General features: G+C 38.9%; 1 protein-coding gene across 1 annotated transcript; it reads right to left on the reverse strand.

Moving 5' to 3' along the window:
* Window positions 1-342: 342 nt before the first annotated feature.
* LOC107551473 (sal-like protein 1) lies at window positions 343-4,353 on the reverse strand (the record flags this gene model as incomplete). The annotated part of the gene is made up of 1 exon (XM_016233082.1): window positions 343-4,353. A coding segment is annotated over one exon (3,495 nt), but the record flags the coding sequence as incomplete, so codon positions are not given.
* Window positions 4,354-18,229: the final 13,876 nt, after the last annotated feature.

The following is an 18,229-nucleotide window of genomic DNA, read 5'->3' on the forward strand; positions in this document are numbered from 1 at the left end:
TAATCGAATGCGATTTTCATGCGCATCTCGTCAGTAAAGCCGGTTCTGTGATTAGTAGTAAATCTCCAGCACGTCCTTTCAGATAGAGCGGCATTTAATACACAGAGCCGTAAATCACTGACAAGCTACGCAAAATCACATTCAAAATGGCAGGCGATTCATTGACGATTATGAACGCGTTTTTGCATAGCTTGTCAGTGACCTACGGCTCTGTGTAGTAAATGCCGCTCCATCTGAAAGCACGTGCTGGAAATGTACTACTAATCACAGAACTGGCTTTACTGACGAGATGCGCATGAAAATCGCATTTGATTATTTGCACAGCCCTAAGTTTGATATTTACATTTCTTCCTGAAAATTATGCCTATTGCGAGTCACATTTCACACAAATTAGTGCAATCACATATCCATATAAACCCCCCAGGATTCTGTTTATCTGTGTGCTTGGCCTATTTATTTATTGCGATCAAAGATAAACTCTGGAAAAATAGTTAGCATGCCACTGCTAAGGGTGGTTACCGTTGGTAACTATGGTTAAGGCCTGTTAAGTGAAGCATTCTTGGCTTTGTTCTACCAATTTCAAGTTCAAGTTTCAGCCCAATATTCATATTAATTGGATGACTCACCATTTCCACTTCCTCTTTATTATTTCTGTATACTTTCTTTATAATTGTATACTTTCTGTATAATTTCTTTATGCATGCTTGTGCTTTTCACTTTCCCCCCTTATTATTCACAAAGCATTCTACTTATTTTCCCTCATCAATACTTGTTTATATGATCAATCCCTATTTTGGCTGGCTTTTCACACACATGAATAGCAAAATAACATCAAGTAAAAAGTTCAAATAACGTATTTCATAAAAAAACAGAGAAAATAATTTTCTTCTTATATACAGCAGTAATTACCTTGAGATTTCCTTTGGTGGTAAATGCTCGTCCACAGATTGTGCAAGCAAAGGGCTTCTCTCCCGTATGGGTTCTCTCGTGGATTTGCAGGGCACTGGAGGAGGAGAATGTCTTCCCACAAGTGTTACAGTAGTGCTGCTTAGGCGTCCTCCGTGGTGGGGCGGCCGAAAGTACTGGAGAGGTGGAAGCAGATGAGGTCACCAGTGCTGGGGGCAAGTCTTTTACTTCAGGTTGAAGGCCATGCAGAAAGCCATTGACCTCAGCCTTCATCATTGAGGACAAGGGTCCAACAGATAGAAGCGATGGAGTTGGGCTGGAGGCAAGACTGGTGTTAGGCTCAAAGAGCTGGGAGGGCAAATCTCGCATCTGGTGGGTCAGCATATGTTGCTTCAAGTTCCCCTTGGTGGAAAAGCCCCGGTTGCATGCTGTGCAAATGAACGGTCTCTCTTTGGTATGGCTTCGGTAATGGATGTCCAAGGCACTCTGGCAGGCAAACATTTTGCCACAGATGTCACATGCTGTATTCTTCAAGGTGCCTCGCTCACGGAAGGGGAAAAGCATGCTAAGAGGATCTTTTGATGAGTTAATTGAAGTAAGATCCAGAGCTCCAGGACTGTGAGAATGAGACTGCATGAGACCCACACTAATGTAGTCCAATGACAATGCCCTCTGCTGCCGGTCCTCCAGACTAGGAGACTTTTGCTGTTGGATAGTACCATAAGAGGGTGATGGAGCTTGCATGGAAGAGGTAGATTCAGAGACAGCTGGACTTCCGGCACTTTGGCTTTCGATGTCGCCTCCAAGAGAAGAGGAGTCATTTGTGAGTCTGTCTCCTTCCATTACTCCGTTCTCCATTAATTTCCCTTGGTCACACTGCACTTCTTCTTCTGCTCCCTGATTGGCACTCTTCTCTTGGCTCTCCATGCGTAATGACTCCTGTGGAGTAGGGGATGAACAGAGGCTGTCTTGAGATGCATCAACTGACTTTGGTGTGTCTGGAATGCTGCTGTCTGGTCCATCCTCGATTCCTTCCATATTTTCATCAGAGAAGTTTTCAAGATCATCAAAGTTTCTTTCATCGAATGAGCCAGCATCGGATCCCATGGATTCTGGATAGTTGTCAGGAAGAGGGGTGTTAGGGATCTGGCCACCCATATGCATGCGAATGTGCTGCTGAAGTACCACAGCGTTTGTGAACTTCTTCTGGCAAATAGGACAAGAATGCTGGACCCTCAGTGGCGGCATAGCTCGATGGACACTGTAATGAGTCTTGAGATTGCCCTTGGTGGTGAAGGCACGACCACACACTTTACATTTGAAAGGCCTCTCCCCGGTGTGTGTGCGGTAGTGCATTTTGAGTGCACTCTGGCAGCTAAGAACACGGTGGCAGATAACGCACTCATTAGGGTCTGTCACTTTCCTGTCGATGTTCTCAACGAGTTGCTGAAGCTTAGATGTTTCTGAACCTTGGAGAGGATCAAGGAGACCCCCGAAAGGAAACTTAGCTTTGAACTGTTCTGACATCAGGGGCATGAGTGGATTAGTGGCCATGGGAGGGCTGTTGGAGGTGGTGTACTCAATGGTACCCTCCACTGCAGAGCTCATGTTTGTCGTTAGACTGGATGAATGGTTGTTTTCTTCAACTTTTTCATATGAGGTAGGCAGGGTTGTGCTCTCCCCTTCTTCCAACACATTATCTGTGTTCCTCATAAGTGCATCAGCAGGACCTGAGTCGCTTTTAGCAGAATGAGAAGGGCTGCTTATAGCCATTGAGCTATTATCTTCCTTCTTGATGAATGGAGGCAGGCTTGGTATAGTTGGTGGAAGTAACATGCCAACAGAAGATGTCAGAGTAGACAGAACAGGTTTACTATCGAGCCAGCTAGTCACTGGCTTCTCGGGAGGCATAGACATACCAAAGGGAATGCCAGTACTCGTAGGAATATTGTCTAGATGTTCTGGTACAGGATATGGGTTCATCTGAATGTGTGGATACTTCTCTTTATGACGCTGAAAATGAACCTTCAAGTTACCGCGTGTGGAAAAGCGGTTGCCACATATGTTGCATTTGTATGGCCTCTCACCCGTGTGAGAACGTAAGTGAATCTGCAAAGCACTGTCACTACCAAACACCTTGCCACAAAACCTGCACTTATGCTTAAAAAATGTTTCCTCAGAGCTACTCTTCGGTTCAAAAGAAGATACATTAGGTGGCTTGCCTTTTCTTTGCTGAGCAAGTGCAGCCAGTGAGTTGAGATCCTCAACTGTGGTACCGACACTGGGCAGTGCACTGGAAAATATTGGGTTGCCTGGTGGAGGCTGAGGTAGAAGGGTATTAGCCACAGGATTCAATAGGCTTCCCATTGCAAAGGCTGGTGTGGATGACTTCGCCAGTGATGGATTTCCCAACTGAGGATGCAAGCTTCCTGCATTACCTGGCCTCTTGTCTGAAGGTGGGGCATTAACTGTAGCTGGTCCTGCTGCTCCAAGGTTTTGAGATGACTCTCCCACACTGGAATTGTTCTGAGGTAGCTGCACAACATTAGCCATCTGTTTCAAACTGCTAATGCTTGCAGACTGGCTAGCTATGCTCTGTGCTAACCCTGCAGCAGCTGCCAACTGTTGAGACAAATGGGAACTAAGAGTGGTTAGTGGGCTAGTACCTGAACCTAAAGTCACATGGGAAGAATTAGGCGGTGCTTGGATCTCAGGTGACTGTGAGGCTAGCATAAGAATCTGGTGACGAATCTGCTCGATGAGCTGTAGCTGATGGATCTGCTGCTGCTGTAGGGCCAAAAGCTGCTCCATGAGGGCTGGCACAGCCACTCTTTGCCCTCCCGCTGCTCTGGTCTCTTGAGAGAACTGGGCCACTGCCACTTTGGTGCTCTGTAGGTTTTCAATAATGACGTTGCTGTTGATCATGGAAAAATTACCCAGCTCAGTCAAGTTACCCAGCTGAGGTAGTGAGGCAGAGATAACAGAGTTCCCCAGATTGGACCCAGTGCTGCCCAGAGCTCCATGGCTGCTTCCAACGCCACTGAGTGGGCTGCCACCTGCCATACATCCACTTCCATCATTATGAGGTGCAGAGACTCCTGACATCTCAGTGTCCATGGCCTCCTCTTTGTCAAGTACGTTCTGCTCCAAAAGGTCGGTCAACTCTGCTTGATCTGTGTTATTAGTTGTATCATTCATCTGCTCATCAGGATTATGAGGAGAGGAGCCTGGGGAGAAGGTTCCGGAAGGAGACACTGGATTTTCATTCACAATTAGAACTAATTGATTCTTAGTGCAATTCTTCTGGTGTTGTTCAAGATCCGATAGTTCAAAGAACTCTGCGCAACATCTACTGCAGACATGGGCACCCGAGTCTTTACAGGGGGAGTCGTCCGGTTTGGTCTCTGTGTCCCCTGCAGAGGAAATAAGAGGGGGGAACAGGGGGATTAGTGATTAGAGATGTTTTGTATCTGAAGAAGCAGCTTTATCTCTGCAAATTCTTTTGTTATTAACCCTCTGTTAATCAGTTTAATGCTTATCCCCCTCATACGTTCAAAAAACAACCATCAAAAAAGAAACAAATACCAAATAACACCAATAAAGTGGCCTCCACACTATGTAGAGCTATGATGAAATAGGATAAGAAAAGAGACAAAATCAATAGCACTTTTACAATATTGCTTAAAAGTGATCTTTGAAGATGTGTATCAAAGTCCCATCAATTCAACCACCTTAGGTAATCATTTTCTTCAGATAATCCATCAAAACATAAAAAATACTATGAACTGAGAACAATGGGCCCTAATTAAATTTCATAGAGGGCCATTGATTTCCAATATTTCATACTCCTCAATGTCTACATGTCCACTAGGCACAAATCAACCATTTGAAGGACTTATTAGACTTTCAATTTGCTGTCAACTTTGCTCATTTTCAACCAACTGCAGGCATCTTGGACAGGTTATCCCTGTCACTAAACTAATTTGTATCCAGTCAGCCTGCAATCAGGATCTGACAGGAACAAGTAAGCCTTTGGCATTCAGATTGCTACGCACTCTGCAGGAGCACAGAAATTCACTCATACCAGGCTAAGCATGAATGAAGTAATTGCATGATCATCTTAATACAGAGAGTGGTTTTAAAATGATTTGGAATACTAAATAATTATTCAATCAGTAGGAACATTTGTAACTAGTTTTAGGTGATTGTTTATGCAGCGTTATCAGTGCAAGCATTTGAATAAAAAATAAAAATACAAAAAAATAAAAAGTAAACAATTACTGACCATTTGGCTAACCAAGAAACTCTTTGCTTGAGTAAACAAGTGTAAGTTTAAGTGTACAGTAATAATATCACATGCCAGAACACATGCTGATTTTTTTTTTTATTTATACAGTGGAACAGGTTGGGACTTTTTCTTGAAAATGAACCATAAGCATTCGCAAAAGAAAAACTGTTCAGTTCCCTCCCTCCCAGCCCTTTTAGGGCTGTGGCCTTTCTCCAGTTTCCTCATTCTTTCTCACCCCACCTCCTTTCTTTTTGTCCCTCAAAAATCATGCTGTTTAACATACAAGTTGATTTACAAATTGCAATTCTCTATGAGTCCCACTCATTGTGGGGCTTCGCTCTCAACATTTTCATCATCGTGGAGATTCATTTGCAAATGAAACCCCTGCAAGAAGTGTGTCCCAGCCCTGTGGAGAGACAGGATGGCTCCCCATTGTTTTAATTAAAAAAAAACATCTGCGTGCCCAAAAATAAATAAAATAGCATTTGAACAAATACATGAATAAATTTGCATTTTAAATAATTATTTTCAGTCTAAAAAAAAACAAGATAAGCAAGCTGAAATGAATTTTCTCAACTAGAAAAGCATTAATAGTTGAGAATTTAATTATACTCAAACAACAATGTGCAATGGGCAGCTTACAAAGCCAGATGTGTGTCTATACGTAGTCACTCTAAAGTACATGGAAAGCAAGAAACGACGCTAGTTTGTAAAAGCTATTGTACACTGTGCATGGCTGTGTGCTGAGCTGTAGATTAGTGAGGCAGAGCTAGTTTTGATGAGAACAGTTCTATACAGTGAGATGGATTTGGGACATCGTCAGCATGCTACAGAGCAGGTCAAAGATCTCATCCCAAGCAAATCAAGACAGAAAAAAAGAGAGAGAATTGGTGATGTGGTAAGTAAAAAAAGAAAAAAGAATGACTAGAAAAAAAGAGAGGATAAACATACATGATAATAATTTGTAATGTCTACGTTACTTTTCTCAGCTGCAGGCGCCTTGCTAGTTGTGACTTCGAAGAGTGAGTTACCGTTCACTCAGAACCTCCTTGTGTGTCCCTTACTATCTTCCACCCACCCTCAACTTTCCTGCTTTCACTTAGCGTCCCTCCCTCACTTTCTCTCTCAAGCCATAGAAAACTTCCTACTGAACACTAGATGGTGTGCCTGGGAAAGGCTTATCTGCTGGTCACCGAGCCCTCATCCTCAATTCTTATGACTTGCTCTTAAAAGGACGAGTGTGAGAGGAGACTTGAGAATTGTTTTTTTTTTTAATCAGACGTTGAAGCCACTTCCAAAACTTTCACTACATAAACACTGACAAAATGACGACATTACAAAATCCCTGTTGTTTGCGATGCTTGTGTGTGTTTTGGAGGGGGGGGGACCTCGCTGACAATCTCTCTGGGTAGATGTGTGGCAAATTTGCTGAGGTGAAAGGGGAAAGCAGCCACACTGATCTCAATCCACATCACCCCCCACCTCCTCAACCACACACACACACACACCAGAAAAAAAGTAAGAGTCCCTGTTTGGCTGGCTATAGCACAGCATGGTGGAGGTCAGAGACATGGTACACATGAACAAACCGTGACCTGATCTCTCCTCGCCTCCCCACAGAGGAAGCCTGGCAAAGGTTAAAAAAGCTCTACATCCCACCCTCAGTGACAGGCCAACAGGGACAGACTCCTCACCTCCGTCTAGCCGTAATACTGCTTTCTAATACCTCACACAGGCAGCAAAGCATAGGGGGGAAATTAGCCTCTCTGCTTTTTCTCAAGTGAGAAGACACCAAGGAAGTTTATCTGTATTTATCAAGACCTGGTTTAAACCAAAGTTTAAGGAAAAAAGTTACCAAGCAATGCTTAAATCACGAAGACAGCAATACATTTCTGAACTGACATAGTCTACAGGTTATGCCTTTTCCTCTTGCTTTGAATGAGCTGTATTTGGCGAAAATGTGAACTTGGTCAGCTGACAGCGGTTGACAAACACTGCCATTCACGTCTTTATTAAATTGAAAAGGGAACATCCAGCTATGCCATGATTTTGAAAATCTGTTTTCTTTTCCGTTTCTGAAATTCTAGCAGTAATCACATAAAATGTACCTATGAATGAAATTTACCTTCGGAAGTCAGTCGCCAAACAACTGCTTATGTAGCCTAAATCTGGGCCTGTTCTCGTATTAATTTTTAATAACAACGAGCTGATTTCTGTATTTCGTTCTCTACGAATTAAAAGGGAATAGGCTATGTTCAAATAAGGGGATGTAGCTTCTTAGTATTGCATCTCAACACACAGAACCGCGAAAATCAGTATTTTAAAAAAAACTTAGGCTATAACAAGGGGGAAAACCCGATTAGGCCTATAACTGATATATTTTCTGTTCTCATATCCAAACATAAACACATTGTAGGTTTAAGGAACGCCTATGAAACTGAAGTTGTGACATCTAAAAGCAACTGGTGTCTATAGCGGCCCATTATCTGCAACGAAAAGCAGTGTATTTTTATTTTATTTATAACCTCAGAAATCAAATGAATTAACGTGAAGAGGAGGAGCGTAAAATAACGTTGCTGTTTACTGCAATATTGAAGAGCTAATAGTCGTGTTGTGCCAGTAATTAATGTTTCTATATGTAGGCTAACATAAAGATTGCCGTAGAACGGTCATTAAATGAACGGTGTGCTACATTTCTATAGCCTACTAACTTTCGCTTTTGCATTAATAGTATACGTAGGTCACTTCTGTTCATTCGTCACATGTTCCACAACGGAATATTGAAAATGGATTTGACTAAAAGCTGAATAAAAAATAAACTGAAGAAAGTTATTTGGATCTAGTTTCGATATGAAACAAAATCCCTACCTCTTCAAAGGTCCCATTCTAATCAGAAACATGATAGCCTACTAAACGCTGAGTTAAGCAAGAGATAGGAGACTTCCTCCGAAACACCTCGTTTTAAAACGGTTCAAGTAAGACGCTTTACTGATCAGAATGTTCAGCATGCCCTTTACATTCTTTTTATAGCTCGATGGGACGTGAGACGGTAAAACAAGAATAGGCTTAAAATTTGTAGTCAATGACTGTTACAAAACCTAGTCACTGCCTGGCTGACTTCAGAAACAGAAATGTGCAAACACTAAAGACTATTAAATTAAATGACTACATTTAGTAGGAGAGCATTTTAGAGAAAAAAGAATCATTCATATAGAATTAGGCTTGTTATAGCCTATCGTTATTTTACATGTTCAAAGAAAATAATAATTCTATAATATAGGCTCTTAATAAATATTTTGCACTCTTATTTGTAGCTCGAAAAACATATGTGTAGTAAATGTACGTTTTAAAAGATGACAAGGCACTGTATTATTTGGAATACTAAATAATTATTCAATCAGTAGGAACATTTGTAACTAGTTTTAGGTGATTGTTTATGCAGCGTTATCAGTGCAAGCATTTGAATAAAAAATAAAAATACAAAAAAATAAAAAGTAAACAATTACTGACCATTTGGCTAAGCAAGAAACTCTTTGCTTGAGTAAACAAGTGTAAGTTTAAGTGTACAGTAATAATATCACATGCCAGAACACATGCTGATTTTTTTTTTTTTTATACAGTGGAACAGGTTGGGACTTTTTCTTGAAAATGAACCATAAGCATTCGCAAAAGAAAAACTGTACAGTTCCCTCCCTCCCAGCCCTTTTAGGGCTGTGGCCTTTCTCCAGTTTCCTCATTCTTTCTCACCCCACCTCCTTTCTTTTTGTCCCTCAAAAATCATGCTGTTTAACATACAAGTTGATTTACAAATTGCAATTCTCTATGAGTCCCACTCATTGTGGGGCTTCGCTCTCAACATTTTCATCATCGTGGAGATTCATTTGCAAATGAACAATTTCTCTTCCGAAAGACCAACCATATCTTTTGATCTCGGTGGGCATCAAACTGGTGCTCAAAAGTTGCAATTCACCAAAAAGTGTCCGGATGGCCAAACTCTCTGCCAAAGGTCTCCCACAGCCCTTTCCTTAGCTTGACGTTTCAGAGCGTTTCGCGTATCCTCGTTTGTGATTGGCATTCAAGTTGTTGTAATTCAGCCCCTGGATCATTGCAAGCGCACCGTTTCTAAGCAAGTCGTTCTTTCCTCAAGGCAGCGGTGTTAAAAGTAGGTCGGTCAACGGAGTTTCGTGCGTAATGGCAACTATCGGCGTCTCGAAAGTCCAAAGAATGTATCAAATGTCCCAAATCAGATTCATCTGATTATTGCCGAACGGGATCAGTAACACGTTTTCATCACACGCCGCATTCAGCGAACAAACAAACTTTAAGGGCCCATGCAGAACGGTGAGAAATCCTCAGCCCCACCCCTCTGTTATTCTATTGGTCACTGCTCTGTTCTATCATAACTCGCGCTGTGTCCCTCTCAGTCTCGCACCCACCTCTCCTTCCCACTCTCACTCTCTCACCGCGCGACTGAGAGACAGAGGAAGCGCTCGGGCTTCACAGCGAACTGCTTCGGTTATGCGAATGCAACAAACTAGCCTGTTTGAAATTAATTTGGCAAAACAATTTTAGCTTTTTATCTTTCGAGGCGGTGACCGAGAAGACAGTCCTCATCCAATAAATCTTTAGTGCTAAAATGTTAGAAGTCGCACAAAAGTGAAAAGTCTGGAAATCATCAAGAATGTCTTTGGAAACAAGTATATTTAGGAATCGATTTAAGCTGGATTAAAAAAAACGAACTCTCTTTAAACAGTTTGCTCTGTTGATGTCCTATGTCACTTTGACATCTTTTGATTTTCTTTTTTTAAATGTGCAATAATCAAAAATTAATTTGGATTAAACATGACAAAAAATAAATTACATATGAAATAAGAGGAAACAATACGACAAATTGAATTTGCTTCAAAATTTTCCCCAAGTGCTATAGCCGATAATAGGCTAATTAGCTATCTTCTGAAACATTTGCATATTTATTTTTTAAAAGTGAGAATTACATATTTAAAATTTTCAACAGCCTACGTATGCAAAAACCAATGTGTTTTAATGATTTCACATGCGTAAAAACAAAATTGACATTATCATTCCAAACGTAGTTATCTGTCCATGTTACTTTACGTTGTTATACAAAATCCTGTCTCATTTGAAACGATTATATTTTAATAATAATAATAATATTAGTTATCATATTTATGAATAGGCAGTGTTTTAAAGAAGAGATATTCCCCTCTGATTGCACTGGAGCGACCTGCAAAGCGGAAGATTTATGCCCTGGAAAAGACAAACGAAGCTATCAGTCTAGCTGATTTTGAGAAATGAAGATAATAACGTTACTATAGGTGATGTCTCGGATGCCATTATTTCTCACTGAATATTTACTCGAATTTGAATTATGATTACGAATTGTTTCTTGTTCTTTAGAAAGTGGACAAAGTTTAAGTGTTGTAAATTGTGATCTTGTCTCCATGGCAGGCGTGATGATCATGTCAAGCGGCAGACAGTCGCCTGCTGATGATATCTACCATCTGTTATCAACAGATGACGGGGATTATTGCAGCCACCGAGGCATTTTTCTAATGTGTTGCGTTCCAGACCTCAGGGTGTGAATGCTTTATATTACAAATAAACACCATATAGTTTATTTACCTCAGCTGCTGCTCTCTGTCAATAATCAATAGTTAACTGAACTTATATGTGATCAATATTGAAATAGATTTCTATTTTACTATGCAAATAACTTTCATTTGCTTCATTTCATTAAAGTAATGAACAACAGAATAGGCTGCTTCAAATATATGATACTGATTTCAAGTATGACTAAACATTTTATATATAGCTACATGCATAATATATAAGATTTAAATTCAGTTTTTTTTACTGTACATACATTTATAAACAAAAGAAGTGTCAGACATGTTTAAAACGTTTGAAAAACTTAGATGATACATAGATAAGGCATAAGCCCATAAATTAAGAGATCATTGTGGAGCTATTGTCCTCTAGTGAACCCACCCTCCCACTACCACAAATACAAGCTCACAGCTAACATTTGATCCAACATAAGCTTTACCTCTGTAACTGTTGCAGTCTCTCGACATCAATAGACTATATATGTTTTTGCATTGTCATAGACAGAACTGTTCTTGCTCTCTGCCTTTCTCCTGAGAAAACATGTATTAAAAAAAGAATAAAAAAAGTTGTGTTTACAAGAAAGGAACTTTATGCTACTAATAGTGAATAATCAATAAAAAATGATTAGTGAATTCAGTGACCACCTCAGTCACATGAAATGTGCTCAACCACTGTAAAAGCTCAAAATAGTGAAAAAGGAACACCACAGCACAAACGAAAGAAAAGAGATGTAGCTGTTGCATGCTCAGATGTCCTGATTTTTCATTACACATACTTCCAACAAGCATCTAGCTGTTTGGGAAAGATAATTTTTAGTGTAGAGTTACAAGAGGATGGTCATGGGGAGGTCTTACGTTGTGTCAATGTGTGCATAAGAGTCAAGTCAAGTCAAGTCACCTTTATTTATATAGCGCTTTTAACAATACAGATTGTGTCAAAGCAACTGAACAGCATTAATTAGGAAAATAGTGTGTCAATAATGCAAAATGACAATAGTAAACACTCATTTTTCAGTTAAAGACAGTTCATCACTGAATTCAGTGATGTCAACATCCAGCAGTGTGTGTGAGATGGAGCAAAAAAGAAAGAGATGTCTGTAGACCTCTTATCTTCAGAAAAGGTTGAATTAGTGATTCATGCCTAGTTATGTCACAATTTATCCTGGCTTCAACACATAGATAACACAGTAAAAACAGCACATTCTTGTATTAATCTAAAATGATGCAAATGTACAATATCAATCAATCCTACTTTTGTGATTCTGCACATTTGACATGTTGAATTCATCCAATTGGAACACTGAAAAACAAAGAAAAAGTAAATATATATTCCATAACATAAATAATTGTAAGAATGCTTACGCTAAAACAAAATGACCACTTTAGTCAAAACATGCATGGTCTGTTTCAGCTTAGGTGTGAAAACTCTCACTTACAAACAAAAATCTCCATTAGTTGAACTTAGTGTTAGTTTAACAAACTAACAGAGCACAGCTGATGGCGACTGGCCTAGATGAATCACATCCACTTCTCTTATGACAATAATGAATGGTATTTGGAGTAAGAGCTCTTCAGCATGTTGTAGTGTTAGAGGGAGATTATTTTGACACATTTCACCTAAAATTTGAAAGACAGAAGGACAAATTCCACCTTGTAAATAATCTTAAAGAAACCACACATAAAACATGGTAAGCAAATGGATTAAATAACTTAAAAAATAACTTAAAATGTACAATTTATACACACTGTGCCTAGACGTTAGAGAAACTTTGCCTGAACACATATATGGACACATACATACTCACAGATTCAGAGTGAGTCAGTGTAAAAACAAGGAGAAAAAGTATGACTACAGAGCTGCTTATGCTTTAAATAATATATAAATCACTAATAAGCCTGGGAGTCATGTGAACAGATTAATAAATTAGTAACTAGAAGCAAAAAGAGAAACAGCACATAATTGACTTTAAAAATTGTTTTAAAAAGGATGAACATATCACTTTTGGCTTAAGTGATATTTTCAGCCTGTAAAAACAGATTTAAAAAATCCCTCTGTTTCCGCATGAACTTTATGATATGATTTTATTATTGTTGAGTGGTTAAGAAATTTCCAGCACATTTCAGGAATGAGTGTGATGTTTAGGAAGAGGTGCTGTAAATAGCATGCAGAAGACATTTTCAGTGTGAGAAATGTAAAATGAATGTTTCAAGATGTTTACTCATTCATTCACATCTTTCCAGCACCCGACAAAGGAAAAACAACATTAAATTCCAGCTTTTCATTTTTAATTGTTCTTTAAAACAAGCAATAACACACATTAGACGGAACTGGGGTTTCGGTGGTTTGAAACTGCCACTGTCTGGAGGGAGGATAAGCAATATGAGAGTCTGTCTTTGAAAAGCAGACTAAGCAGTCTCATTCACAAAGACCACACAGTAAAACACATGCACACTTGCTGGAAAGAAAACCAAAAAACAAGTATGACATTTTCGGCGTTAAAAAGTGACCATTGGTGCCAAAGATGATGAGTAAAAACGTCCTTGAAATACAGCGCAAAGTTCTTCTCTCTCTCTCTCTCTCCCTCTAGCACATTTTTTTTTTAAACCTAACAGTGTCCCTGTTTATGTTAATAGCTTCATGTAACAAAACATGCTTGAGTACAACTACTGACCTACTGACCACCCACGGCACACACACACACAAATGTGCACAGGTTCCTGTGCAGGGAAGTTTGCTCTTGTTTTTATTGCTTCCTTTTCCATTGGCTGGCTCCTTCCCACATGTCCCACTATCACTTCCTTTCTTCCTTTGTGCAGGTTTTAGAGAGCAGCGACTGTGCTAGCCTATAACCCTCTCTGGCCCAGTTCTCCCATTTCTTTCTCCTTCTTTCTCTATCTTAGCCGCTTTCTAAGATTTCATGCCCTTATTCGCTCCCTCTGTTTCGCTCTCCTTCTTTCTTTCTCCTTCCTTTTCTCTTTCTCTCTCTCGTTAATATTCACAGTAAGAGCCCAGGCACTTACAAAGTCTTCTCTAGAGTCACAGCCAACTGTGGCCCTGTGAGAACAAACATACACAGCTGACAAACATCTACAGGAGGTGCCACTAGATCAGTCTCCTTCAGGATATATCAACAGAAGATTCTAAATTAATATCATGCTTCACAGGTCATATAAAGATCTTTATGTATTCTAAAATGGACCATTTGGACCAAATGGACCAGTTAACCATGCAGACACAGACACAAATCAACTGCTCTTTTAAAGCATCTATAAATTTATGTTTTGCAATTTCTTTGCTGATAAGCTATGATTTTTTTATATTCATACATTTAAACTCTACGATGACAGTGTGTGTGCTGTATAGGACACCCTTGTGCACATTTATCTCCTGGTGTATGTGACAGGAAGCAGACAGTCTATTGAAGACCTTCTCTTGATTTTAACAGGCTCTGATTGGACAGCAAACTCGCATTAAGGCTCTATTGATCCTCCTGCCGTTTCAGAGGTGATCAATACAATTGATTAGAGGAGGCTAAATCTAATACAATAGAACGTGTGTGTTTCTCTGTCTGTATGTGCGTGTATTAAAACATAATAATAATGATAATAATAATAATCAATTCCTTCAAAGTGAAAAACACACACACACAGTTTTCCACATATGTACTTTTACAGTGCCATTTTTTCCAACACTTCAACCTTTAAAGGCACAGGAAAATTCAACAGTAATTAATAAGATTAATCATTTGCAAAATGGTATCAATTAAACACAAAAAGGGTATGAACTCGAGTACATGTTCAGCAATTAGGAACAAAGAGCTTCTCTCAGCCATTATTGTATGTTAATCACTTATTACTATGCACTAATTATGATGGATATAATTATACTGAGAGTTCTCATTGGTCATCAGTGGCAGGTTTATAAAGAAAAGGCAAATTTGTTCCTTAATTTTGCTGTTAATGAGATTAAGTATATTAATGATTCAATTACACAATGTAATGTCTGCTACTTATAACCTTTGCAGCAAGGGAGATTGATTGTATCAGTAATGAGAAAAGTGATTTATCTGTCTCAAAGGTTGTTCAAAACGAGTAGCATTATTTCTCTACACAAACCGTTAATTTGTTAAGTGCACCCAACTTGCCCCCCTAGCTAATGGTTATTAACTATTTGAATAAGAACAATATTAATATATTTCATAATCGGTTATGCCAGTCTGTTAAATGTTATATAATCTCTCCTATGCTTCAGTAATGCTTTGTAATCATCCTATCCAATGTTCCCACTCAATTTTATTTTGTAATAATATTAAAATGACTTACGATCTCCTGTCTTTAAAAGAATATCCAGAACTGCCCTCTAGTTCGGTTATTACGCTGATTTTAATGATTGTTAGCGCTATAGTGGTGAAAGAGGATCTCTTGTATTTTCTGCCTGACACCAAATAACCTGATTTTCTTTTCAACTTTTCAACCTGCCCATGGCCCATTTAAAGGCAAGATGAGTTAACGGCCCAAATGAGAGTTTCATGTAATGTACAAATACAGTAAGAGTGATATTTCCCACAAGTCTGTGAGTCAGTCACAGGAGATACTTGTCACAAACACTCACAACACATGTAAACATGCCACTGTCCTCTCTTTTCAAACCCCTGACCCAAAAAATACCACCAAAACCTCTCTTAATTCAATATCACCAAATCCAATTGACAAGAGTCAAATAGAATTTTCTCACCGAATGCGACTGACATTTTTAGACATTCTAAATATACAGAGAACATGCTTAAATAAACAAAGCATTTGTTTGTCGGGAAGTCACAAACAAATAGTATGTATGTATGTATAATTATGTAGTGTTCACAAATTTGAATAAAAGCTTGTGTGTGCTACTTCACAGTTTAAAAATACCACCGGGATTATTGGAAGAGACAATAATTGGATTTTAACAGTCAAGCAGATGCTTTCTCACACCGCATCCAATTCATAAAGTCTCATCCTGTCATTGGCGGTCTGATGGAGTAATCGGTCCACATAAAGGCCCATTCATTTTATGTGTTTATTTGTAGATTCTGTTGGAGTGGATGAGAAAAAAAAAAAAAAAAAGTCAAATTGTTTAAAGAATGTGATACCTGGCAAAAACAGGAAAAAAGGGAGAGAAACAGAAGGAAGCGTGATCGGCTAGATGGGTCATTATCCTCAAACCAACTTTGAACTGCCCACCGTGTGGTTCCTCGGTAGATGAAACTTTGTATTAAGCAAATGCATATCCATAAAAAAAAAAAACAAGCAAAAAGTTTTCAAAATGTATTTGATGATTTTTTAAAAATAAATATTTGTCTTATGCATAAAAGTCTAACATGGACAAACAAGGGAGAAAAGAGAAACATCATGAGCTAATGATATTTAAATAGTAATTTGATATGATGTAGTCAAATGCTCATAAAACAAAGGCCCACACATCACGTGAGCACCAGTTGAGATTGTTCTGATATCATATCCTTCATTAATTTATCACATAACATTCAAATTTAGCAAAACTTTTCTCACTTCAATCTACTGACAACAAAACCTCTGAGAATTTAAACTGAATAAAAGGTGACGATTCTGCCCATGAATTATAGCTGCTGATTTAAGCAGCCCTTTTCTCTGTGGATTCATTTCAGAGCGTGATGATAGGCAAGCAGGACAAAGAGGAAAAACATCAGTCATGGACTGTTTTATCATTTCAATTTGAATAATGATAATATACACAGGCTGTGTGCAGACATATCTTACACCTAACAAATGGAGAGAGAGAGAGAGAGAGAGAAAGAGAGAGAAGCAGAGGGAAAAGTGAGTAGAGAGGCTGGTGGTTTGGGGGGGGGGGGGGCAAGTGAAATGACTCTACAAATATGACAATAAATCACGTTGGAAATCAATCTGGGCGGAAGCGACTGGGAGGCGCTGATAATGCATCAATCAATATTTAATGTTTAGAGTTTAATTAATCCAGCACTGGAGAGCATTCTTTAAGTGACAGAGAGAGTGTGAGCGAGCGAGCGAGAGAGAGAGAGAGAGAGAGAGAGAGAGAAAGAGAGATGGGTGCAAAGTGTTTCAGCACAGAGATGCTCCTCTATCAAAGCACCTCTCTGTGTGGAGAAGGCCCATCACTCCTTTCCTCTCTCATTCCTTGTGGCTCTTTTTCGCTTCATTTGTTTATACTTTTCCAATTCATCCATCCACAGATGCATGCAAGAAGTTACCTGTGGGCGAGAAGTTGAAGTGAAAAACTGTGTGTGCAACGCTCGTGTGAATCGTGATTGTGGAGTCTGAACTGCTGTATTTGTCTCTCTCTCTCTGTTCAGTCACCTCAGAGGGCAGCCGCACAATTACCGTGACCGCATACACAAGCTGACATTTTGATCCCTACAGTAGTGTTGGGTCAGTGATCATGCTGTTTAACATTGTCACGCAGAATCAGCGCTCAGTGATAACAAGACACACCAAGAAGCACAGGCTGATGAGATATGATCCCCCTCTGCCTCTCTCTCATCCTTATGGAGATTTGTGTAAGAGGCTCTTGAGACAGGGTAAGTAGCTTACCTGAGGGAGTTTTGATTTTCTTCCATGTGGTCTGTCACATAGCTCTCTTCCTCTTAAAAAGAAATAGATAGATATATAGATAGATAGATAGATAGATAGATAGATAGATAGATAGATGGAATCAGATCAAAATCTTTGTAAAATCAGAGTGGCTGTTCCATATATAGACAAAAACATAAATAAATTAAATAAAAAGAAACAAACAAAGAAACAAACACAAAAAATAAATAAATGTCTCCACATAAATCCTCAGATTATTATTTATTTCAAAAACCATTTTATACATTAAATCAACTTTAAATAAATGCATACATTCAAATGAAAGAAATATAATAAAATGTCTTTATATTCTGTTTTAGCTTACATTTTAAGTTATATTCAACATGACAAAGACTTATTATATTGTTTGCAGATAATGTTTTGATGTCTGCAGATTAACACAGGACTCTGAAATTAGCAGCAAATAATAATGTAAGCCTTACACAAGTCAAGAGGATGTGTCATAACTGTACTTATGAAATATCTCATCTTTTGCCATCATGCAACTGTGGAAAGGTACAAAATATGGCAACATATTTAACGGTCAATTATGACAGCTTTTAACGACCATTTCCTTTTGGTAAAGTATGCATGCATGTGAATGTGGTGCAAATAAGTGTATTATCTTCCTGTTGTTTTGTAATGAGAGTGAAATTTATGTCTTGCTTCATAAAGTGGAAAGAATGATTTTACTCCACACAGTCCTAGTGCGCATCTGAATTGGTGCTAGTGTGACTGGCTAAAAATCAACCATCTACTCATTGTTAAAAGGTTAAAAAAAAAAAAT

Source organism: Sinocyclocheilus grahami, unplaced genomic scaffold (assembly GCF_001515645.1).
Source record: "Sinocyclocheilus grahami isolate Dianchi unplaced genomic scaffold, SAMN03320097.WGS_v1.1 scaffold425.1, whole genome shotgun sequence".
Taxonomy (NCBI): Eukaryota; Metazoa; Chordata; class Actinopteri; order Cypriniformes; family Cyprinidae; genus Sinocyclocheilus; species Sinocyclocheilus grahami.